General features: G+C 45.7%; 1 protein-coding gene and 1 pseudogene across 2 annotated transcripts in view; one reads left to right on the top strand and one right to left on the bottom strand.

The window, feature by feature from the left end:
• Nucleotides 1-2,448: 2,448 nt before the first annotated feature.
• The window catches only part of CHDH (choline dehydrogenase), a 30,169-nt gene continuing 6,702 nt past the window's right edge, over nucleotides 2,449-25,915 (bottom strand). Inside the window, exons 3-9 of the mRNA XM_080673925.1 lie at nucleotides 10,282-11,026; nucleotides 9,716-9,867; nucleotides 8,938-9,067; nucleotides 7,872-8,006; nucleotides 5,179-5,321; nucleotides 4,641-4,743; nucleotides 2,449-3,944 (exon numbers count right to left, since the gene is read on the bottom strand). Coding sequence (XP_080530051.1) covers nucleotides 3,526-3,944; nucleotides 4,641-4,743; nucleotides 5,179-5,321; nucleotides 7,872-8,006; nucleotides 8,938-9,067; nucleotides 9,716-9,867; nucleotides 10,282-10,981 — 1,782 coding nt within the window. The 5' untranslated portion in view covers nucleotides 10,982-11,026 and the 3' untranslated portion in view covers nucleotides 2,449-3,525. The remainder of the gene's footprint in view (nucleotides 3,945-4,640; nucleotides 4,744-5,178; nucleotides 5,322-7,871; nucleotides 8,007-8,937; nucleotides 9,068-9,715; nucleotides 9,868-10,281; nucleotides 11,027-25,915) is intronic.
• LOC308251832 (heterogeneous nuclear ribonucleoprotein A1-like 2) lies at nucleotides 11,740-17,581 on the top strand (annotated as a pseudogene). The gene is made up of 2 exons: nucleotides 11,740-11,769; nucleotides 16,624-17,581. The product of its transcript is annotated as a heterogeneous nuclear ribonucleoprotein A1-like 2 (transcript).

Raw genomic sequence — 25,915 nt, 5'->3', positions numbered from 1 at the left:
CTTTGTAAGAAAAATTTGAAGTTGTAGAGCATGGTTTTTTTCTTTGTTTTAGGAAAGTTTTATGATTGTCTTTTCTTTTGGTTCCTTCTTCCATCCCCTAAAAAATGTCACTTTGTTGTGTCCCCGAGAAGTCTTTAGTTTCTTTAATCTGTGTTTTTCATGGTATCACAACTTGGAAATGGCAGCTCTGATGTAACTATCAACAAGCAAGAGCCTCATTAACAACTGTCTCTGTGGTTTCCATCCAGACTTGGCCCGGTGGTGCTTCCCAGGTCGATTCCAAGACGTTTCGGCATTAGCCCTAGGCCCGGAAGGGTGGGTGGTGAAGGCTGGGAAGCACCTCAGTGCACAGTGTGGGCTTGACCTGCTGGACAAGCCCAATTTATTGCTGACCCTCCGCAGGTGAAAGAAACCAGGGCCACTTGTTTCATGTTGTTGCTTTAATAGGCTACACCAGTGGTCGGCAAACTGCGGCTCACGAGCCACATGCAGCTCTTTGGCCCCTTGAGTTTTTAGCAAAGGCCAGCTTGGGAGTACCCTAATTAAGTTAATAACAATGTACCTACCTATATAGTTTAGGTTTAAAAAATTTGGCTCTCAAAAGAAATTTCAATTGTTGATATTTGGCTCTGTTGACTGAGTTTGCCGACCACTGGGCTACACCATGGGAGTAAATGTCTTTGCCAATCGTCTGCTTTTCTACAAAGGTTTTTGTTATGACGGTGGTCAATTTGTTCTAAAAAATGGTCACTCACAGCTCCAGCTCCTTGACGTGACGACCCAGCTCAACACAGACTCCAGCTACACTTTCGTTTGTTGACGTTTTTACTTCTCTACAGTGATATGTCTCGTCTCCTGGGAACTCTGAGGGCAGGCGAGACTGAGGAGCAGGCCTGGGGCCCTGGCTTCCACCATGGGAACAAGCTGAGCGTGGCCTTGAGGACGGTGACAGGAGACGAAATGAGAGGACTGCCGGGGTCTCGAGACCCAGCCAGTGAAGGGGTTGTGTGGGTTTCCCCTGATTTTTAAGAGAAATGGATCTAGGTGTTAGATCTGATGTTGAGTTGATCAGTGGAAATGGGAATTGACCTGTGGGTGGAAGGACGTGGTTTGGCTGGAGAGAAGAATCTACCTGAATGTTTGGAAATGATGGTTCTTGCTGGCTGCACAGGAAACAGAAAGGAGGTGGTTCCCCAGGCAGGCTGCTCCTACCTGCGTGTCAGCCCTCGTTCTGTCAGGAAGACCATCTGCTGATTCGTCGGCCTAAGCACAGGCTTCTTCAGAGGGGTCAGCGCTCCTCAGAGCCTGGTTCCTGGACACAAATGCAACTTTTATGCTTTTAAACCATTTTTTGTCAATTACATTCTTCATTTTTCAGCTACTGTAGGCTTTTGCTCAGGGGTTTAATGGGCAGTCTACCCCCACTCAAAACAGACTCCACCTACGCTTTCCTTTGTTGAAAAGTCTTTATTTCTCTCAAATGATATGCCTTGTCTCCTGGGAACTTTGGGGGGCAGGCTTGGGGCTCAGTGCGGCCCAGCCGCTGCAGCAGCCTGACTGGCTCCCGCCCCACCTCTGGTTGGCACCTTCTGCCCCTCTGGCTTTCGCAGACAACAGCCCTCCCTCAGGCGGCAGGCCCCCGTGGCAGTGGGGCAGCATGGTGGTTGTGACGTGGGCCGCTGCTCACTCTGCCCCAACACCCACAGCGCTCAGCTGTCGGGACCGAGGGGGCACTGATTTAAGTCAGAATATTCCATCCCCGGTCTGAACCCCTGTGGGTTTATGACATGACACAGTATTCTCTTTTGAAACTTATTTCTGTGGTGGCTAAACTGTGCGATCGTAGGAACAAGGCCCTGTATGCAAGAGTGGGAAGGGGGCTGGGATGTGTTATTTGCTTAACCTACAACACAGCCACAGTAGCAACAAGCCACTGTCTTGGAGACGGGACCATCCCCAGAACACAGGGTGGCAGAACTGAATGGCCGTGCACCTGCCATACCAGCACCGTGAAGGTCAGTGCAGTCACCTGGACCCCACGCACCTAACTTGTTACTTCTTGGCCTTCGGAGCAGTGGGCTGGCACTCGCACTCCTGCTGCTCCTTCGCCCCTGCAGGTGGCAGCCTCTCTAAGAGAAATCTCTTGGCAGATCTAGAATTTCCTTCCCTGACCCTTGTGTAGAACGGAAAATAAAGCAGGATCCAGGTAAGATTTAACGGAAGGAGAGGTGGTTTTCTTCTCCCTGCCTTTCTGGAAGGTCTTTCTCAGAAACACGTGTGGCTGTCAGGCCTCCGAGCCACCTCAGTCCACTCCAGTCCTGGGAGAAGCCTGAACGTCCCGTTTTCCTCCCTCCCTTATTCTGGGCCCAGCATGGCAGACTTCCACATAGCAATTCTTTCGTTCCCTGCCACAGACTGTGTGTGGCTTTGAATATCTTTAAAAACAATCAATCCAAAATGCATTTAGTTTATTACTTTGTAAGAACAGTCTGGAAAAGGTATCTCAGTTAAAAAATAAATTATTGGATTACATTATTGAATTATGAGAAATTTAAAGATCAGAGGACTGTTTTAAATGCTGCTTGTATCTGGTTTTCTTCCCACCACCCCAAACTCAAATCTGACAATTTACTTTTCTCTCTCAATCGCATTTTTGCGGGGCCAGGCCGCATAGTTTTACTGACGGCCATTTCGGTCCGCCGCGGCCCGTCCTGCTTGTTCCCATGGACATCTGGAGAATGAGAATGAGCCGGCCTTGCCCAGCGCCAAGGGAAAGTCTTCACGGCCTGGCATGGAGCGAGGTCTGGCATGTGGGGTTGGCTCTGGGTTCCAGGTTTCCTGGTAACAAGAAACTCGTCTAAAATGCCAAGTTGTGAAACCTGTAGTGGCGAGGGGTCTTCGCAGACACTTCTCTCCTTGAACAAGACCCAGAAATCCTCTCGCCAGGCTGTGTTCAGTAAGAACCAGGCGGGGCTGCCGACCCCTCCGAGCACCAGCTCGTGCCTCTCTGGGGGTGAGATCAGGGAGCCCAGGAGAGAGGAGAGGCTGGTGCTGTCCCTCATCCCACCCCACAGGCAGCGCTCCCTAACTTCGGCAGGACTCCTGTCTCAGCCACAGCTTGCAGCCCGAGGTGGAGGGTGCCCCCTCAGAGCAGGCAGCACCCAGCCTCTGCACATCAGCCTGCTCTCTGAGGGGCCTGCCTTCAGAGGGAGGCCTGGGAGAGGACCACCTTCCTCCAGTCCAACCAGGAATGAGGAAGGCAGCAGGCCCCTGGGTTGGAGGGGACCCAGGTAGGAGCTGAGTCTTCCACGGGCCTCCTGCCAGAATGCTGGCCTTTCCCCAAAGGCCCACAGGACAAGGCAGGGGGAGAGGAACCTGGCACTGACCAGGACTGGTCTCACTTAAATTGTCCAGTTCTCTGCCATTGACCCCTAACATTCTAGAGAGTTTCAGGAAAGAGCATTTGGAGCAAGGGCTGTGCTGGCTCCCTTGGCTGGTTGGGGGCCTTCCCAGGCAGCGACTGCCTCAACGCTGGGTGGCCAGGGTCCCGGGTTTGTACACGGGGACGTCCTTGTCCCAGAGTGCAGGCCGCCCCCTGATGATGTCAGCTGCTTTCTCCGCGATCATGATCGTGGGGGCGTTCAGGTTGCCGCTGACCACGCTGGGCATGATGGATGCGTCGACCACCCTGAGGTTTTCCACCCCAATCACCCTGGTCTGTGGGTCCACCACGGCAGTGGGGTCTGAGGGCTGGCCCATCTTGCAGGTGCACGAGGGGTGGTAGGCGCTGTCCGCTTTCGCCCGCACAAAGGCGTCGATCTCTTTATCGGACTGCACGTGGCTTCCTGGCTGGAGCTCTTTTCCCCGGAATGGTGCCAGGGCTTCCTGGGCAAAAATTTCTCTCGTCAGCTTCACACAATTACGGAAATCATGAATGTCGGCTTCTGTGGAGGAGAAGACACAGGTAAGCGTCCTCTGACCACGCTGGCCTTGCAGGCAGACTCGGGCCTGGAGAGGCTCAGTCAGCTGCCCGAAGGGAGACCTTTCAGGATGCGGAGGTCCCGGCCACCAGGCTGCTTGTGGTTCCTGCCCTCCCCACAGGCGGTGGCGTGCAACCAAGCAGAGTCTCAGGAAGCCCAAACAGGGAGCATGTGAGACGGACACAGCTTGCCTCAGAGGCCCCAGGTGTAAATTGGGTATCTGGATTGTATCTGCACGTTAGGAATCGGAACACACACCTTGCCTCGGCCACTGGGAGGCCCCACGTTTTTACTGGGCAAAACCTGCCGGATGGGGAGCACTCATTTTTGCTGTGTGCAGAGAGGCAGGCCAGGGAACATATTCGCTTTTAAAGGTGTTCACAGTCACAGCAGGAAAAATGCTCGTGAGCTATGTGTACACAGCCAGGTCGCTGCCTTGAACCTCCAGGTAAGTTGCTTTGAAAGCTGCACATCTCTCCTCATGTGGTTACTTCAAGGGACCCCGGGCACCACACAGCAGCGTGTGCAAGTGTGCAGACTAGAATGATGGGGCGGAGGGAAGACAGCGACTGTGTCTCAGAAACAAACCCGTAAAGGCAGCCATTCAGTCAGGGACCAGCAGGCGCGGCCTGGGGCACACAGAGGGGGCTGGGGAGTTACCTGTTGACAAGTAGTTGGGTTGCAGCACAGGGTGGTCCTGCGGGTTGGCACTTCTCAGTTTGAGCCAGCCCACACTCGTGCCCCGCATGGTCCCCACATGCACCTAGGTGAATCCAGAGGGAGCCGTCACTTCCATCAGCCCCCAACTCAGTTTAGAGAGGTCCCAGGTTTCCTGTGGGTGGGCCTCTGTATCCAAAGTCAGTTAAAAGCAGGAATATTTTAGCATCTGCCTGCGTCTGACCTGCCTAACCTCCACAGTGATTAAAAACCACCTTGATGAAGCACTCCTGCCTCTATAACGGATTGTCCAAAATTTTCAGGAGCTGGCAAGCCCTGGGCAGAGCTGGTGCCATTGGTCCACTTCCAGTGCTCAGTACCAAGAGCAGCTGCCCTAAGCTGGTGTGGGCCCCACCTTTCCTGCCATGGGCAGACTGTCTGTCCCTGCTCAGATGTACGGCGGGGCACAGGCTTGTGCACTCCCCACCCTGAAGGCCCTGCTGCAGTGGGGAAGATGGGAAAGATGAGACTATCTGCTCACCTGGTAAGCCTCCTCCTGGGTGGGGACACGCCCGTGGTCAATCACTTGGGACGGCAGGAAGTGAAACTGGATGTCTGGGTGGGAGACCCCAGGCCGGCTCCTGATGAACCCACCTGTTTCCAGGTGGGCCGTGGCTCCATCCCCTGAGGATTAGAAGAGAAGTCAGTCAGAGCAGGGCATGTGGGCCGGCCTCAGGCTCCCGGTGCTCCGACCTGTCCTTCTTCTCTTTCCAGGTGGGCTCACTGGCACCACAGCTTCCAATGTCAGCTGCCTGTCTACCTGTCGAGAGTCTTCAGCTTTGCCTCTCCCCCTGACTCCACCACTGAGACTGGACTGTGAGGCCTGGTGTCCCACAGGTAACCCTAACCTGGCCTGGCCTGTCCTCCTCGTGATCAAGCCCTCTCCCCTCTAACCTCCCACCATGGGTTGCAATCTCTCTGGCCCAACTAATGAGATGCCGAGTCCAGGCGCCTTTGCACATACTCTTCCTGCCTTTCAGATCCCCTGGTCTCTCTCTCACAGAACTTAACATTTAGCATGGTTACCCGATTCTCTCCACTGTCCCCCTCCCAGTGTAAATGCCGGAGGATACCTGCCTTTCTAGGACTTCTCACCCACTTCCTGGACTTGTAAGTCTATTACTTTCACCAGGTAGGGGAAGTTTTCTGTCATTATTTCTTCAGATAGGTTTTCAGTATCTTGCTCTCTCTCTCTTCTCCTTCCAGCACCGCCATAAATGCGAATGATGGTACCTAGTAGTTTGCAGATTTCTTCTGTTCATTTGTGACATGTTTCTTTGTCTCTGTATTTTGGCTGCTTCCTTGTGTTTGTTTCTATGTATTATGTAAAGCTGCTCTTCTGGAATTGGCAGAGTGGCCTTGTCCAGTAGGTGTCCTGTAGGGCCCAGTGGCTCAGCCTCCCCAGTCACCTGAGCTGGGCATTCTAGGTGCACCTCTTTGTGGGCTGTGTGCACAGTCTTGTTGTAGTTGAGCCTTAACTGCTGTTGGCCACAGGCCAATTGGCTGTGAGGATCAGCTGTGACTGCAGTGGGAGAGCTGATGTGCAGGAGACAGCCCTCTGGAGCAGGACTTGCTTCAGTGGGACTTTGGTGCTCACTGAGTCTTCCCCTTGAGTGTGCTGCTTCTGGATGTGTAGAGCTGTAATCTGGTATGGTCTGAAGCTGTCCACTGGGTGCACTGGCTCTGGGGTCTCCTGGGTTTGTGCAAAGTCAGCCGCTGCCTGGGACCACCTTGCAAGAGCCACAGAGCGACCTAGAGATGGCCACCACTTGTGTTGGGTCCGGAAGTGCCCAGGTGAGGCCAAACTGTCTTGGGCCTCTTACTGATAGGTACTGGGCATGCTGACACTAGCTCTTGCTTGCTTGAGAGATTTTAGAAAAGTCTGATGCCTGAGCCAGGACAGGCCATTCATACAGAAAAGCTGCTATAAATTGGATGTGGCGGGGTCTCAGGAAATCACCTGGACAGAGCAAACAATGTAGGCTAGGCCAGTGGTTGGCAAACTGTGGCTCACAAGCCACATGCGGCTCTTTGGCCCCTTGAGTGTGGCTCTTCCACAAAATACCATGGCCTGGGCCAGTCTATTTTGAAGAAGCGGCGTTAGAAGAAGTTTAAGTTTAAAAAATTTGGCTCTCAAAAGAAATTTCAATCGTTGTACTGTTGATATTTGGCTCTGTTGACTAATGAGTTTGCCGACCACTGGGCTAGGCTGATGGAAATGCAGATATGGCTGCCAGTCAGCTCTGTAACGGGAGGTTTTAGCACAGGAACAGTGAGCCCTGCGAGCACCCCTGAGGTTTTGCTCAGATGCTAGGCAATTCAGTTCCTCCCCATAAGTTCCTGGCTCCCCCCAAGCCGTTGCCCCAGCACCAAACTCAGATGGGGCGTGTCTGTGTAAGTTCATGTGCTGGCCCTTTAAGAGGAATTGCCTCCTTGTCACTCAGCCACAATCCCTGCTGGTTTTTACAGCCCAAAGTTACAGCGACTTCTCTTCCCAGCTCTGGAACCCTGGGCTGGGGGTCTGGTATGGGGCTGGGAGCCTTTGCTCCTCACAGGAGATCTCTGCAGCTGAGCTATTCCTCCCAATTGGAAAAAAAAAATGCCACACGTGGGTGTCAGACCTGCCCGTTCCATGCCTCCGCCCCTCCTACCAGTCTTCCTGTGCTCTTTTCTTTACTTTGCTAGTTGTAGGACTTCCATTCAGTCAGCTTTCGGGTGGTTCTGAATGATGGTTCTGTATTTTAGTTGTAATTTTGATGTGGTTATGGGAGCGGCGAGTACCCTCTTTACCTATGCCACCATCTTGGTTCTCCTCTACTTTCTCCATTTGTTTTCTAACTAAGAAATGGATGCTGATTCTATAGTCCAGCACCAAGTGCTTTTTCTCCTGGCTCCTTGGCCACCTCACAGTGTCCAGCACAAGGCCATCCCCACCCATCTGCAGGGAAGAGCAGCACCTAGTCCTTGAGGCGTCTCACCCAGGTCAGGCCCTGTGCTACTGAGTCTGTTCCTCACACCAGCCCATCAGGCAGGAACTGTGTATCCCATTTTTCAGATGGGAAAGCTGAGGCTCAAAGAGCTGAGGCAAATGGCAGAGCTCAGCTTCAAACCAGCAATCTGGGGCCAGAGCCCTTGCTCAGCACCTCACGATGCCCACAGACCATCTCTACCAACCTGTGAACTTCCAGAGCCACTCCAGACCAATCCGGACCTTCCTCAGGGGCTTCTGTGCTGCGTGGAGGGTGATAGGACGGGTGCATGCCTGCTGGATGTATATCTCCAGGTGGTCTTGCAGGTTCTGACCAACTCCTGAAACAGGGAGTGGTGAGGAGAAGGGCTACCAAGGGGAGCTTAGCTGACCTCTCAACATTTCCCTGGTTTTGAAAACTTTTCCCCTACCCACTTATCTGCAGGCCAGTTCCTGCGCAGGCCCCGGGTCACTTCCCAGAGACACCATTCTGCACTCCTGGCCAAGTCCAGCCTCCTCAGATGTTGCCAAAGCCACCCATCCAGTTGCCTTCCTGCCAAGCAGTACCCTCCATGAGGGCAGGGCCCAAGTATGCAGCAGGTACTGCTCAGGAAGCTGTCACTGAATGGCTGACAGCCCAACCGCACCTCTGGCCAGGGGAAGCAGGCCCCCTCATGCTGTGCAGACCCTGCATGAGCTCATCCAAGCTCAACAGGATACTGGGCAGGTCACTGTCATGGCCCAGCACTTTCACAGACCCCTTATGAGGAAGCCTCAATGCAAAACAGCCAGGACTCTGGGAGCTTGGGTTATAAGAGAGGGCAAAAGGGACAGGCCCCAAAGGGCATCAAAGACAGTTTGTAAAATAAATTGCAGGCCCGGAGCACTGTCTTAATATGAGAAGCATACCCAGGAGTGCTGAGTTAGCATCTTTAACATCAGAGCAAGTGGTGAGCACTGAGGATGGAAAACACAGAGGCCTGGACCCTTCAGCACAGAGCTGCCCTGGTGACCTGCTGAGCCTGGCCCAGCAGGCTTTACGAGCAGATGCTCCCTGCTACAGGGCCTCGCCTCTCAGTGGGATATGATGGCCAGGGAAAGGAGGAGAGCAACCCAAAGACTTGGGGTTGCTGGGGGACCTTCAGGCTCATGAGAGAAATGGGACAGTTCTGAAAAGCACCAACTCCTATCCCCTCCCCAGTCCATACAAACAAAATACAATAAACGATTTTGTTTAGCAGAGACCCCGGAGCAGTGGAGAAGGAAACTCACCCGGAAGGTGGCACACCACGGGGATGCCCAGCTTCTTGAGGTCGTCTGCGTTGCCGACGCCAGAAAGCATAAGCAGCTGTGGGGAGTTGATGGCACCTCCACTCAGAATCACCTCCTTGCTGGCATAAGCCTGGAAGAGGCAGCGGGCCCAGCAGGTCAGCACATGAACTTACACAGACTCCCCTTCCCAAAGGCAGACAGAACCTGAGAACGTGGCCTCGGCGTGGGAAGAGGGAGGAGGATGCTCAGGGTGCTGTGTGAAAGCTCCCCACATGTTCGGCTATCGCGTGCGCTCATAAATAAATCATGATTATACTCTGGAATATTCTGTGACCGCCAGTTAGTAATGATGGTCTTAAAAACAGGACCGTGGAACTTAAATGAGAAACCACACTCGAATGAGCAGTTTGCATAAAGCGAACAGTGGGATGCAGGACAATCCTGACACACTGCTAAGTGGAAAACAGCACAGTGCAGAAATATGGAGTATGATCACAGTTACGGTTCGTAAAACCTATCAACTTCCAAAAAGGTGTGGAAGGTCCTGGGGACAGCGCCGAGGTGGGGAGCGGCTCACAGGGGCTCTTAACCAGGGCACAACAGGCTCTGCAGGTGCCTAAGCTGGCCTCCACCCCCAGCTAAGCCCTGGGAACGGTCTTTCAGGCCATTGTCACCAGCTGCCCACTCCCCACCACAGTGCTGATGGAGACGAGAGCATGACTACTGCCCATTCCCGCCCGCCATCTGAGCTGCCTAGGCCTGGGGGTGCTTGGCTCACCCTGTGGCTCTGGCCGTTCTTGATGTACTCCACGCCCACTGCGCGGCTGCCTTCAAACAGCACCCTGTTCACGAACGTCCGGGCCTCGGCGGTGAGGTTGGGGCGGCTGAGTGCTGGGTGTAGGTACGCACAGGCTGCGCTCCAGCGCTTGCCTGCAGGACAGAGCGAGGATTTCAGGCACAGCCCCTGCCCAGGGGGGGAGTGGGAAGGGGCTGGAGAAAGGGGAACTGTGACTTTCCCTGCCTGTGTAGGCTCTGCCTTCCAAGTAAGGCTGAGACCAAAGACCCTGTCCACAGAAACCACGTCCACCTGGGGCCCCTGGAGGTTCCGTGCCTGTGTCTCCCCATCTGTAAGTCTCTCTGTTTGGCCAGAGAGCTAACTCCATTATCCACATCCTAAGGGGCCAGAGACCCAGAGAATGCCCAAGGTGTCACACCCCTCCAGCTCAGACCAGCCCCAGATGTCCACCCTTTTGACCATGATGTGAGGAGGAGGGAGGGGCTGTAATAGTAAAAATTTTTTCTTCAAGGAAGAACCAGGGAGCGGGGGTGGGCACCTTACGCTACCTTTGTGGATGGTCATGTCCATCCAGCCGAAGCCTTCCTGCTGAAAGCCGTTCATGTCCTCGGTGAGGGGGTAGCCGGCCTGCTGTGCCGCCTCCAAGAATGCCCGGTGCAGCGGGTGGTTGGTCTTACCCCGCGACACATGCAGGGGGCCCTGGTCGCCGCGGTACCGGCTGGCACCCAGCTCGTGGCACTGCGCCTTGCGGAAGTAGGGCAGGCAGTGAGCGTAGTCCCAGTCCGTGGCGCCTTGTCGGTGCCAGCGGTCGTAGTCCTCGGCGTGCCCGCGGATGTAGACCATGGCGTTGAGGGACGAGGAGCCTCCCCACACCCGGCCCCGCGGCCAGTACAGCACGCGGCCGTCCATGCCTGCCTGCGGCTCGGTGTGGTAGTACCAGTTGTACTTGTCATCACACAGGTTGGCCACGAGGGCTGCGGGCATGTGGATCTTCCACAAGAGCCGCTTGCTCCCCGCATGCGTGTCCTTAGGCCCGGCCTCCAACAGCAGCACATGCTTATCAGGGTCCTCGGTGAGCCGTCCGGCCAGCACGCAGCCCGCGGAGCCTGCACCCACCACCACGTGGCTGTATTCGTTTCCACTCCCGGAGGCCACACTGGCCAGAGCACGGAAGGCTGGGGGCCACTGCTGCCCCTGCCCCCAAGGGCTCAGGTGCCCTCGCCTCCAGCCACGCAGGACACACCACATGCTTCCAGTCCAAGTCCTCTTATATCCACGGAGGGTTCGCTTTTCCTAAAACAGAAAAACAGGCTTTAAATGTTTTAATTCAGCATGCAGATGCAGAATTAGCCTAAAGCTGGGCAGCCGCCTGGTGCAGCACAGGGCCTCCCCTCCGCAGGCTCACCAAGAAGTCTGCCCAGGGCTGGGAGGGACAGGCCTGGCGAGCATAGCCCTGCCCTGGGGTCCGCAGAGGAGGGAGCAGAGGTGCACACAGTTCTATCAGTACTGCAAGGACTGTGCGAGGGGTGGGGCATAGGAGAGAGGCCTGTCCCCAAACCTGGGGAGTCCCCAGAAAGGCTTCTCTGCGACACCTGTGCATGAACCTGTAGCTGGGCAGGCGTCTGTCTGCTGGAGAGCCGGGGAGGTAAGGGCTTTCCAGGCTTCCACTCATTCCTCATCCTTTCAAGACAGTTGCTGAGCCATTCCATCGCTAGCAATACACAGAGAACAAGATACCTGCTCTCAAAACTGATGGTCTGGGGCCAGGGAGACAGATAAGACTTAAATAAGTAACTGATAGAAAGTCGGGGTTGGGGGCTCTAGACTGTAGAGCTGAAAGCCTTTGACCTGAGGGCCATAGCATACACTAGATAGCTTTTCATTGAGGTGGGATCAGAGCGACTATTTTCAAAGATCACTCTGGAGAATGCTAAAGTTCTAACAAACAAAAAATGTCAGTAGCTTTTGCAGGGTCCTTTCCCAGCAATGTGCAGATCAATCCCAACATGCTCAGTGCAGAGGTAGAAAAGAACCAGGTAGCCTGTCGAGAGCTCTTGGACACAAGAACTTCTGAGAAAGCCCCAGCCATGACCTGCCCGAGACTAGGGCTGCCACAAGAGGACTGAGAAACCTCAAGAAAATCCTGATAGACCCCCCTGCCTCTCCAGGAGGCATCCTACCACTGGAGGCAGGCTAAGAGGTAAGAGTGCAGAGAAAGGGGCCTACTCCCCACTGCCCCCTCATGCAGGCATGGAGAAAGAGGCCCCAGGGCCTCCTGAAAGCCACGTCTGAAGCAGCAACATGGAGAAGAACCTTCCAGCGCTCCAGACCCCATACTAGCCCCAGGTGGCAGTAGCTCAACTTCCCACTAGGGCAGTGGTTGGCAAACTCATTAGTCAACAGAGCCAAAGATCAACAGTACAACGATTGAAATTTCTTTTGAGAGCCAAATTTTTTAAACTTAAACTTCTTCTAACACCACTTCTTCAAAACAGACTCGCCCAGGCCGTGGTATTTTGTGGAAGAGCCACACTCGAGGGACCAAAGAGCCGCATGTGGCTCGAGAGCCGCAGTTTGCCGACCACTGCACTAGGGTAACTCAGCTCCCCACACTAATGACCTGATAGGATAAAAGGCATGCCCTTTTCCAGGTGAATTTTATCAAACATTCAGAGAAGAACTAACACCAGTCCTTCTCAAACTATTCCAAAAATTTCAAGAGGAGGGAAGACTTCCAAGCTCATTTTGTGAGGCCAGTGTCATCCCAATTCCAAAACCATATGAAGACACTACAAAGAAAGAAAATTAGAGGCCAATATCCGTGATGAACATAGATGCAAAGATCCTAACAAAATATTAGCAAACTACATCTAGCAACACATTAAAAAGATCAGCCCAACCCTAACCGGTTTGGCTCAGTGGATAGAGCGTCGGCCTGCGGACTGAAGGGTCCCGGGTTCGATTCTGGTCAAGGGCATGTACCTGGGTTGCGGGCACATCCCCAGTAGGGGGCGTGCAGGAGGCAGCTGATCGATGTCTCTCTCTCATCGATGTTTCTAACTCTCTATCCCTCTCTCTTCCTCTCTTTAAAAAATCAATAAAATATATTAAAAAAAAAAAAAAAAAAAAAAAGATCAGCCCACGCCAGTTTGGCTCAATGGATAGAGAGTCAGCCTGCGGACCCTTGGTCCCAGGCTCAATTCTGGTCAAGGGCACGTACCTTGGTTGTAGGCTCCTCCCGAGCCTGGGCCTGGTCAGGGCTCGTGCAGGAGGCAACCAAACAATGTGTTGCTCTAACATAGATATTTCTGCCTTTCCCTCCCTCTAAAAATCAATGGAAAATAGCCTCAGGTAAGGATTAAAAAAAAAATCATACATGATGATCAAGTGGAATTTATTCCTGGGATGCAAGGTTGGTACAATGTCCACAAATCAGTTAACATGTGACACACCACATAAGCAAAATTAAGGATAAAAAGCATATGATCATATAACATATGCAGAAAAAGCATCTGACAAAATCCAGCACCCATCTATATATATAAAAGCCTAAGTGACCATTTGACCGTCAACCATTCAACTGTTAGCTATGACACGCACTGACCACCAGGGGCAGATGCTCAATGCACAGGCATGGAAACATGGAACAGACTGATGAATCTCAGAGGGGGGGGGGAGGGTGGGAAGAGATTAACCAAAGATCTTATATGCATACTAGAGGCCCAGAGCACAAATTCGTGCACTGGTGGGGTCCCTCAGCCTGACCTGTGGGGATCGGGCCAAAACCGTGCTTCTAGTATATGATAAAAACTCTCAACAAAGTGGGAATATAGGGAACATATCTCAATATAATAAAGCCCATATATGACAAACCCACAGCTAACATCATACTTAATGCACAAAAAACTAAAAGTGTTTCCCTTAAGATAAGAAATAAGACAGGGATGTCTGCTTTCACCATTCTTATTCAATATGGTACTGGAAGTCCTAGCCACAGCAATCAAGAAGAAGAAATAAAAGGTATCCAAATTGGCAAGGAAGAAGTAAAATTGTTATTATTTGCAGATGACATGATATGGTATATAGATAACCCTAAAGATTTCATTAAAAAAAAAAAAAAAACTACTAGAACTGATAGATTCAGGAAAGTAGCAGGATACAAAATTAATATCCAGAAATCAGTTGCACTTCTATATACCAATAATGAACTATCAGAAAGGGAAACTAAAAAAAAAAAAAAACAAAAAAAAACAAAAAAAAAATCCATTTACCAGCATAATTGTATTTTAAAAAATACCTAAGAATAGCCCTAGCTAGTTTGGCTCAGTGGATAGAGCATCAGCCTGCAGACTGAAGGGTCCCAGGTTTGATTCTAATGAAGGACACATGCCCAGGTTGCAGGTTCGATTCCCAGTGGGGAGCATGCGGGAAGCAGCTGATCAATGATTCTTTCTTATCATTGATGTTTCTATCTCTCCCTCTCCCTTCCTCTCTGAAATCAATAAAAATATATTTTAAAACAAACAAAAACACCTAAGAATAAGAAAATTATAAGACACTGAAGAAATTGAAGAAGATACAAGTAAACAGAAGCATAGACTTGTGCTCAGGGATAGGAAGAATTACCATCATTAAAATGTTCATAACTACCCAAAGCAATCTATGGATTCAATGCAATATCTATCAAAATAATGGCATATTTCACGGAACTAGAATAAATAATCCAAAAACTTATACAGAACCACAAAAGGCCCCAAATAGCCACAGCAATCTTGAGAAAGAAGAACAAAGTATTACCCTACCTGATATAAAACTATACTACAAGGGTATCGTTATCAAAACAGGATGGTCCTGGCATAAAAACAGACACATAGCTCAATGGAACAGAACAGAGAGCCCCGAAATAAACCCACATTTATATGGCCAATTAATATTTGACAAAGTAGGTAAGAACATACAACGGGGAAAAGACAGTCTATTCAATAAATGGTGTTACAAAAATTGGACAGCAACAGGCAAAAAATAAACCTGACCACCTTCTTACACCATATACAAGAATAAACTCAAAATGGATTCAAGACAAATATAAGACTTGAAACCAGAAAACATAGGCAATAAAATCTCTGACCTTTCTCTTGTAATTTTTTTTTTCTGATATATCTCCCCAGACAAGGAAACAGAAAGAAAAAAAAATAAACAAAAGGGACTATATCAAACTAAAAAGTTTTTGCACAGTAAAGGAAGTCGTCAACAAAATGAAGACAACCCACTGAATGGGAGAACATATTTGCCAACGATACATCTGTTAAGGGATTAACATGCAAAATGTATAAAGAACTCATACAACTAAAGTCCAATTAAAATATGGGCAAAGGACCTGAATAGATGATTCTCCAAAGAGGACATACAGATGTCCAGTAGACATATGAAAAGATTTTCAAAGTCACTAATCATCAGAGAGATGCCAATTAAAACCACAACGAGATAGCACCTCACACCTGTCAGAATAACCACCATCAATACATCAACAAACAAGTGTTGGAGAGGATGTGGAGAAATGGGAACCCTTGTGCACTACAGGTGGGAATGCAGATTGGTGCAGCCACTATGGGACACCGTATGAAATTTCCTAAAATAATTAAAACTGCCTTATGATCCAGTAATTCAACTTCTGGACATATATCCAAAGAAACCCAAAACACTAATTTGAAAGAATTTATGCACCCTTATTGTTCATTGCAGTAGGTTTACAGTAGCCAAGATACGGAAGCAACCCAAGTGCCCATCAATAGATGAGTGGATAAAAGAATTGTGGTACATATATACAATGGAATATTGCTCAGCCATAAAAAAGAATCTTACCATTTGCAACAGCATGGATGGACCTAGAGAGTATTATGCTAAGTGAAATAAATCAGAGAAAGACAAATACCATATGATTTCACTTTTATGTGAAATCTAAAGGACAATATAAATGAACCAACAAAACAGAAACAGACTCATAGATACAGAGAACAGACTGATGGTTGCCAGAGGGGAGGGGGAAGTAGGGAACTGCGTGAAAAAGGTGACAGGTTTGAGAAATACAGATTGATAGTTATAAAATAGTCATGGGGATGTGAAGTACAGCATTATTGACAACCTGTAGTCAATAATACTGTAATAATTATATATGATGCCAGGTGAGTAGAAATATCAGGGGAACACTTTGTAAAGTATATAATTGTCTAGCCACTATGCTGTACACCTGAAACTAATAAAAAATAATGGCAGAATAAACTAAAAAGAGATGGGACAAATAAAGAGCCAATAATAAAACAGTAGATTTAAATCCAAGCATATCAATAACTGCATTAAGTGTAAATAATCTAAATATTCCAATTAAAGTGCAGAGACTGTCAAATGATATTTTTTTTATTTTTCAAATGAGATTTCAAAAAGAAAGACTCAAATATATGTTGTGCACACACACAAACACACAAAAAACCCGCTTTAAAAATAAAGACATGTAATAAATATGAAAGTAGAAAAAAGATGCACCACATAAGCACTACACAAATAAGAATTAAAGTGACAATATTAGCTCTAGACTTCAGTATAAAGAATATTAGCAGGGTTTAGAAGACACCTGAAAATGATAAAGGAGACAATTTATCCTAAGGCAAAACAATTCTCAATGTGTGTGTGTACAACAGAACTCCAAAATGATGAAGCAAAAATCAGCAATGAAAGGAGAAATGAATAAATACATAATTACACTTGGAGACTTCAATACTCCCCTCATTGTAATAGATAAAACATCTAGTAATATGTTCATTAGATCACTCCTTTCTGCTGGTGGACGCTGCCGAGTAAGTAAGCATCTTTAAAGTATCCCTATCATATCCAAGTCAGAGTCTCCCGAGGGGTCCGAACAGCTGCAGAAGCTCTTTATCGGAGGTTTGAGCTTTGAAACAACCCATGAGAGTCTGAGGAGCCATATTCAGCGATGGGGACCACTCATAGACTGTGTGGTGAGAGAGATCTAAACACCAAGCACTCCAGAGGCTTTGGGTTTGTCATGTGTGCCACTGCGAAGGAGGTGGATGCAGCCTGAACGCAAGGCCACGCAAGGTGGATGGAAGAGCTGTGGAACCAAAGAGGGCTGTCTCAAGAGGAGATTCTCAAAGACCTGGTGCCCACTTAACTGTAGAAAAGATTTTTGTCAGTGGTATTAAAGAAGACACTTAAGAACATCACTTAAGAGATTTTTTTGAACAGTATGGGAAAACTGAAGTCATTGAAATCATGACCGACTGAGGCAGTGACAAGAAGAAAGGCTTTGCTTTTGTTAACCTTTGCTGACCATGACTCTGTAGACAAAACTGTCATTCAGAAATACCCTACTGTGATGGCCACAACTGTGAAGTAAGAAGAGCCCTATCTAAGCCAGAGATGGCTAGTGCTTTGTCCAGCCAGAAAGGTCCAAGTGGTTCTGGAAACTTCGAAGGTGGTCATGGAGATGGTTTTGGTGGGAATGACAACCTTGATCGTGCAGGAAACTTTCATGGTGGAGGTGGCTTTGGTGGCAGCTGTGATGGTGGTGGATATGGTTGGTGGCAGTGGGGATGGCTATCACGGATTTGGTAATGATGGAAGCAATTTTGGACATGGTGGAAGCTACAATGATTTTGGCAATTGCAACCATCAATCTTCAAATTTTGGATCCATGGAAGGAGAAAATTTTGGAGGCAGAGAAGCTCTGTCTCCTGTGGTGGTGGAGGCCAATACCTTGCCAAACTATGAAACCAAGGTGGCTATGGTGGTTCCAGCAGCAGCAGTAGCGAAGGCGGTGGCAGAAGGTTTTAATTATTGCCAGGAAGCAAAGCTTAGTAAGAGGAGAGCCAGAAAAGTGACAGGGAAACTACAGGTTACAATAGATTTGTGAACTCAGCCAAACACAGTGGTGACAGGACCTAGCAGCTACAAAGAAGACATGTTTTAGACAATACTGAAGTGTATGGGCAAAAAAACCTCGAGGACTTTGTGACTAATTGTATAACAGGTTATTTCTGTTTTTGTTCTGTGGAAAGTGTAAAGCATTCCAACAAAGGGTTTTAATGTAGAATTGTTTGTACCCATGTTGTTGATTACTAAATGTAATAGTCTGATCATGATGCTGAATAAATGTCTTTTTTAAAAACCCATCTAGATGAAAAAATCAGTACGAATATAGAAGATTTGAACAACATTATGAACTAATCTGACAACTAATCAACAATTATTACTGAACAACAGCAGAATACATGTTCAGTGCAAATGTATATCACCAAGACAGACCTTATTCTGGGCCATAATAAAAATCTCAACAAATTTAAAAGAACTGAAATGAAACAAAGTATTTTCTCTGACCACCAAATATTTGATTTAGAAATAAATAACAAAAGTATTTCTAAAAATTCCTAAATATTAAAATTTAAATACACTTGTAAATAACCCATGAGTCAAGGAAGAAATCACTAAAGAAATTAGCAAATTTTGGGTTTTTTTTCAACATTCGCCAGATTTTTTTTAAGCAACCGATTATCTCTATTTAAAAAAATAGTAATTTGAGAGAGAGAAAGGGAGAGAGGGAGGGAGGGGAGGAGAAAGAGAGAGAGAGAGAGAGAGAGAGAGAGAGAGAGAGAGAGAGAGAGGTGTGTATTGGTTGCCTCCTGCACACGCCTGACCAGGGATCAAACCCACAACTGAGTATGTGCCCTGACCAGGATTAAACCTGCCACCTTTTGGATACAACAGTGTATGAGACAACCCTCCAAACAACTGAGCCATACTGGCCAGAGTGCAAATTTTTTAACTGAATGAAAATGAAAACACAGCAGACCAAAATGTGTTGAATGCATGCAATGCTTTGAGGGAAATATATAGCATTAAAATGCTTATATTAGTAAGTCAGAACTCAAATTGATGATCTATATTTTTATCTGTAAGTAATTAGAAAAAAGAAAATCAATCTCACAGTAATTAGAAGAAAGTAATAAACATAATGGCAGAAATCAATAAAATTGAAAACAATTAAAAATAAAAAAATTAATAAAACCAAACTGTTGTTCTTTAAAACAATAAAATTAATAAATCCCTTCCCAGACAAAGAAAAGAGAGATAACATAAATTACCAGCATCAGCAACGACAGAGAGGATATTATTCCATATTCTACAGTATAAGAAATATTATGACAACTTTACCCCAATAAATTTGATAAGATAATATGCATACATTTCTTAAAAGATAGATTATCAAAGCTCACTCAAGAAAAATTATATAACCTAATTAGCTATATACATCTCTTAAAGAAATTACATTCATAATTTAAAATTTCCCCACAAAGAAAACTCTAAACTTCATTGGTAAAATCTAACACACACTAAAGATGGAATAATACAAATTTTATAGAAAACAGAATAGTAGAGAACACTCCCCAACTCATTTAATAAATGCAGCATTATCTTATCAAACTAGACAAAACTTTCACAAGAAAAGGAAACTACAGACTAATATCCATCATGAACAAAGATGCAAAACTCTTTAACAAAGTTTTAGCAAATAATATCCAGCAACATACAAAAAGCATACATTGTAACCCACTAGAGTTTATCCCAGGAATGCAAGATTGGTTCAACATTTGACAATCAATCTTTGTATTTCATCATATTAATAATCAAAAAAAGAAAAACACATGATCATCTTAATGAATGCATACATCATTTGGCAATATTCAAAATCTATAAAATCTCTGTGTTACTTAAGGAATGAAAGAGAACTTCCTGATAAAGGGCATCTATGAAATACCTATAGCTAACTTTGTACTAAATGGTGAAAGACTGAAAGCTTTTCCCCTGAGATCAGGAACAAAGCAAGAATGTTCATTTTCACCACTTTTATTCAACATTGTATGAAGGTTCTAAATTAGGAATTTAAGTTTAATTAATTAGTTAAAAAAAGCATACCAATTGGAAAGAAAGAATTACAAATGTCCTTATTTGTAGACGTGATTATCTACATAGAAATTCCCAAGAAATTCTTTTAAAAAGCAAGTTAAACACACAAAAGTCAATTGTATTTTTTATATGCTCTTAATGAACAACTAAACACTTAAGTGTAAATAAATGTAATAAAGAAGTCTGCATCCATTTTTGATGTTTGACCATTGACAGCTTTCAAACCCTATTCCTCACTCTTGCTCCATTATTGGGCAAGTCAATAAGAAAGTCCTGGCATTCCTCCCCTGGCTGTCAGTGGGGAAGTTTAAATTATGCAAATCAAACCTACATATGGGAATCATCACTTTAGTGCTATTCTTCAACCATAACAAAAATCAGATCTACTTGTCCCTCTTTTCACTCAAGACATCCCAGACCAATATGGGTACCTACCTGCCCTGCTCTCCCCAAAAAGCCCCATTCTGAGAGTAATCATAGCCTCAGTACATGTGTGTTGCATCAGTCTCAATATTTAAACATATTTTGGGTGGTGGTGGGGTTGATCCCACCCACTGTGGAGCAACCAAAAAACAAAACAATACCAATATCAAACACTTAAGAATAAGCTTAACAAAATATGCATAAGACCTATACACTAAAAACTATAAATATGGTTGATAGAAATGAAAGATGGCCTAAATAGAGAGAGATGCCGTAAATAGGAAGACCTAATATTGTTGTGATGTCATTATTCCCCCAAAGTGATTGATAGGTTTGATGCAGTGCCAATCAAAGCTCAGCAGGATGTTTTGGGTTGTTTTTTGGTTGTTGTTTTTTTGTAGAAATTGACATGCTGATTTCAAAATGTATATGGAGATACAAAGGATACAGAAAAAGTAGTACAGTCAATCAAAAAACCCACACACAACAGTGAAAATGAAGGAACCATAGCACTTCACATCAACATGGATGAATCCTAAAAGTATATTCAAAATATAAAAAGCAATCTACAGATGGTATCACCTGAATGAGACCTTTGTATAAAGTTTTAAAACAGGCAATTCATATATGTATCAAACATCAGAACCCCAAAATATATGAAGCAAATACTGACAGGTTTAAAGGAATAAATACAGTTCTACTGCAACAAATGGAGACTTCTGTACTCAAATTCAATAATGGATAGATTAACCAGAGAGAACATCAATAAGGAAATAGAGGACTTGAATAACACTACATACCAATTGTATCTTACACATAAAACTCCACCCAACAGCAGCAAAATGGAAATTTTTTTCTCAAGTGCACATGGAACATTCTCTAGGACATACTATATGTTAGGCCATAAAACAAATATTAATGAATTCTTAAAAGATTGAAATCACATAAAGTATAATTTCTAATCATATGGAATGAAATCAATTATCAGAAGGAAAACTGAAAATGTCACAAATATGTGGAAGTTAAACAATCAATGTGTCAAAGATAAAATCACAAAGAAAATCAGAAAATACCTTGAGACAAATGAAAATGAAAACACAACATACCAAAACTTATGAGATGCAGCGAAAGCAGGGCTAAGAGGGAAACATAGTTGTAAATGCACACGTTGAAAAAGAAGGAAGTTTTCAAATAATACCCCAACTTTACATCTTAAGAAAGTAGAAAAAGAAAAGCAAACTAAAACCAAAGCTAGCAGAAGAAAGGGAATAGAGCAGAGATAAATGAAATTAAGAACAGAAAAGTAATAGAAAAAATCAATCCAAAAATTGGTTCTTAAAGAAGCTGACAAATATTTAGGTAGACTGAGAGAGTAAAATCAGAAATGAAAGTAGAAACATCATTTTTTATTTCATTTTTTATTTTACAGAAATAAATTAGTAAATCAACAATGAAAGTAGAAACATAACTACTGATCTTACAGAAATAAAAAGGATCATAAGAGTACTATAAACAATTTGTACCAACAAATTGCATAACCTAGAGGGAATGGACAAATTCCCAGAAATATACCATCTACCAAAACTGAATCATGAAGAAATATAAAGTACAAATAAACCTATAACTACTAAGGAAGATAGAATCAGTAATCAAAAACCTCCCAACAAAGAAACAGCCTGGACACAATGGCTTCACTCATTAATTCTCCCAAACATATAAAGGAAAATTAACATCAATCCTTCTCACTGTCTTCCCAAAAATTGAAGAAGAGGAAAAATTTCCTAACTCATTACATGAGACTAGTATTACCTAGATACCAAAGTCATACTAAAGACACTAACAAGAAAACTACAGACCAGTATCTCTTGTGAATCTTGATGCAAAACTTCATCAGCATATTAAAAAGGATTATGCACCATGACCAAGTAGGATTTATTCTAGTACTTCAAAGATGGTTCAACCTATGAAAATCAATCAATGTAATATAGCACATTAAGAGAATGAAGGAATAAAAACCACATAAACATCTCAATTGATGCAGAAAAAGCATTTGATAAAATTCAACACTATCATGATTAAAAACAAACAGTAAACTAGGAATAGGAAGAAACTTCCTCAACATGATCAAGGTCATATGTGAAAAACCCTCAGCTAACATCATACTCAATGGTGAAAGAATGAAATTTTCACTCTAATATTGGGAACAAGGGTGCTCTCTTTTGCTATTTTTACTCAATATAGTTCTGAAAGTTCTAGCCAGACCAATTAGATAGGAAAAAGAAATAAAGTCATCAAAAGTTTAAAGAAAGCCCTAGACGGTTTTGCTCAGTAGTCAGAACGTCAGCCTGCAGACTGAAGGGTCCTGGGTTTGATTCTGGTCAAGGGCACATACCTAGGTTGCAGGCTTAATCCCCGGACCTGGTCAAGGTGTGTGTGGGAGGCAATCAATTGATGTGTTTCTCTCACATCGATGTTTCTCTCTCTGTGTCTCCCCCTCCCTTCCATTCTCTCTAAAAATCAATGGAAAAAATATCCTCAGGTGAGGATTAACAAACAAACAAAGTTTAAAGAAAGAAGTAAAATTATCTCTGTTTGTAGATGACATAATATTTAGAAAACCTTAAAAGATTGCACACACACTAAAAAAATGGTATAGCTAATAAGCAAATGCAGCAAAGTTACAGGATCCAAAATCAACACACAAAAATCAGCTACATTTCTATACACTAAAAATGAACTATCTAAGAAAGAAATTAAGGGGGGGGGATTCCATTTATAATAGCATCAGAAAGAATAAAATACTTAGAAATAAATTTAACCAATGAATTAAAAGACTTGACACTGAAAACTACAAAACACTGCTGACAGAAATTAAAGAAGACAAAGAAATGGAAAAACATCCCATGTTCATGGATTGGAAGACTTAATATTGTTAAAATGCCATTATTAAACAAAGCAATATACAGATTCAATGTATCAATCCCAACAGTGTTTTTATTTATTTGTTTTGCAGAAATAGAGAAACCCATCCTGAAATTCATATGGAATCTGAAGGGACTCTAAGTAGCCAAAACAATCTTGGGGGAAAAAAAACAAAGTTGAAGGATTCAATTTCATGATTTCAAAACTTACTACACAGGAATAGTAATCAAAACATTATGATGGTAGCTTAAGGACAGATATGTAGACCAATGGAATAGAGGGCCCAGAAATAAACCCTTGCATAGATGGTTAATAAGTTGTTTTTTAATTTTTTTATTGATTGATTTGAGAGAGAGAGAGAGAGAGAGAGAGAGAGAGAGAGAGAGAAGGAAAAAGGGAGGGAAGGGGGAGGGAGGGAGGGACCAATTTGTTGTTACACTTATTTATGCACTCATTGGTTGCTTCTTTCATGTGCCCTGACTAGAGATCAAACCCACAACCTTGGCATATCAGGAGATGTTTTAACCAACTGAACTACCTGGCCAGGGCGATGATTAATAGATTTTTTATGAGGGTGCCAAGACTATTCAATGGAGAAAAGACAATCTTTTAAGCAAATGGTGCTGGGAAAACTGATATTCATATGCAAAAGCATAAATGTGGACTCTCACCTTATGCCATACATAACAATTAAAATAGATAAAAGATCTAAATGTAAGAACTAAAATTATAAAACCCTTACATGGAAACATAGGGTAAAATCTTTATTTTTTATTGATTTCAGAGAGGAAGGAAGAGGGAGAAAGAGTTAGAAACATCAATGATGAAAGGGAATCATTGATCAGCTGCCTCCTGCATGCTGTCTCTCCACTTCTGTTGCTTCGTGCATGGGAGAGAGGAGACTACCACCTGCCCTGCCTCCCAGTCAAGGGGAGAAGACCCTCAGGCCACACTCATCTTCCCAGGGCACAGGGCAGCTCCCCCGAGCCACACCTTCTATCGGCTGGTCAGCTTGGAGCTGGGCACGCAGTCCCTGTGGCACTTCTGTCAGGAAGTAAGGCTTGGTCAACTGAAGGCCACTGTCCTCAGGGCCAGTGGTGAACACAGCAGATGAGTCAGATGCAGAGATGACATAAACTGAGGGGTAATAAAAGTAGGGGCCACCGCGCCCTACTGACTATGGCTAATGGATTTCATCACCATAGCACTTTGTGGTAACTAACAATTCTCATTTCAAATTCTCACATCAGTAGGTGAAGACTTGTATTGAAAAATTTGCCAAATTTCATGGTCAGAATTTCATGCATGACAAGACAGAGTTCCATGTAATTCTGAGCTTGTGACCAATTGCACAAGTCCGATAATTTTGGTGGCCTCAAATGCAAAAAAATTGCAACCAGAATAAAACGCTTACCCACCATCTGAGGAACACCTGTACTTGGGACACAGCCTGTTTACAGTCACACAGCTGGGGGGCTGACAAAACTTTCTGAAACTACCCTTTAAACAGGGTTCTTCAAACTTTTTGGCATGCACGTGTGTGTGTGCCCACACATGTATCTGTGCATGCATGGTTCATTTTTAGCTTTGGGCCAGTGCAGTGGACTGGGGTGGGGTAAGCTCCTTTGAGTCACTGAAGTCCTGGCTTTTGTGGGTCACCCAAGAAGAGAGGACAGAACCCTGGAGAGGGGTGGAGCAGTCTCAGCCAGACCTGCTTCAGCCTTTGCGCTCAGCTGAGGTGAGGCCCACAACAGTGATTCTGCTTTGGGCACAGCTAGGAAGCAGGTGAAACCTTCTGGAAGACAATGGATGCATCAGGATTTTAAAGGGGCAGCACTTTGTCTCTGCAATCCCACTTTTAGGAATTTAACCAAAAGAGAGCTCTACATAACTGTGACAAAGCAAGCCCAGGGCTCTGCCCTGAGCTGTTTATGCTGGCAGACAATGATGAAAAGCTGACTGTCCGCCAGCAGGTATGGCACAGTAAAAAGTGGGACCATCCACAGAAAGGACCCTGTTAGCAGACCCTAACACAAAGCTCGCTTCTCGGGAGCATTGAGGTCCTTAGTGTCCCGAGGCTGGCGCTGTCCCTGGAGGTATTTGGCCTTCCCACCTGTCCCTATGCCTATGGGCCAGTCACAGTGTGGAACCCAGAGACCACCAGAAGCCTAGTGGCCTAGTGGCCAAGAGTTACCAAGATTTCCGCCTGCAGGACCTGTACACAGAGCTGCAACTGAATCCATTCACTTACAATCAGCAGTGGGGGGCGCTCACAGCTCCCAGGGCCAGGCACACGACAGGCACTCAATAAATGCTTGTTATGTCACTGACACATAAAAATACATTGCTCACTTCAGGAGAGGCGGCAAGCGTGGAAACCAAGGCACAGAGAGGCAGTGACTTCTCTAAAAGGGGTGGGGCCAGATCTGTTGAATCTGCCCCCTTCTGTCCATCCCGTGCACTGCTGCCTCGATCAGGCTCCACCATCCCAGGCATCCTCCCTCGTGCTGGAGCCCTTCCAGTGGCATCTTAGCAGTGTCCCTGCCATCACAACCCCTTCCCGTGTCACCTCACAATCTGCTCTCCACACAGCAGGTGGGTGTTCTCAGACCGAGGGGCGCCCAGAACCCACAGAAGATCAGCTTGGGCCTCACCAAAGTAACTTCACACACAGGAGACAGTTAACAAAACAAACAACTTCTCCAAGTCGAGACAGGTCTGAATGGGAGAAGGCCTATACAATATCCTTGCCAAAAAATTCAAACCCGAATCCGCTCACACTTCTAAATCCACCCACCAAATCAGAGGACAAAGGTCAGAGGAATGTGTGAAAGAACACCCAGGGACCCCATCAACAGG

Source organism: Plecotus auritus, assembly GCF_963455305.1.
Source record: "Plecotus auritus genome assembly, chromosome: 6".
Classification (NCBI taxonomy): domain Eukaryota; kingdom Metazoa; phylum Chordata; class Mammalia; order Chiroptera; family Vespertilionidae; genus Plecotus; species Plecotus auritus.
This window is presented reverse-complemented; position numbering and strand designations above follow the sequence as displayed.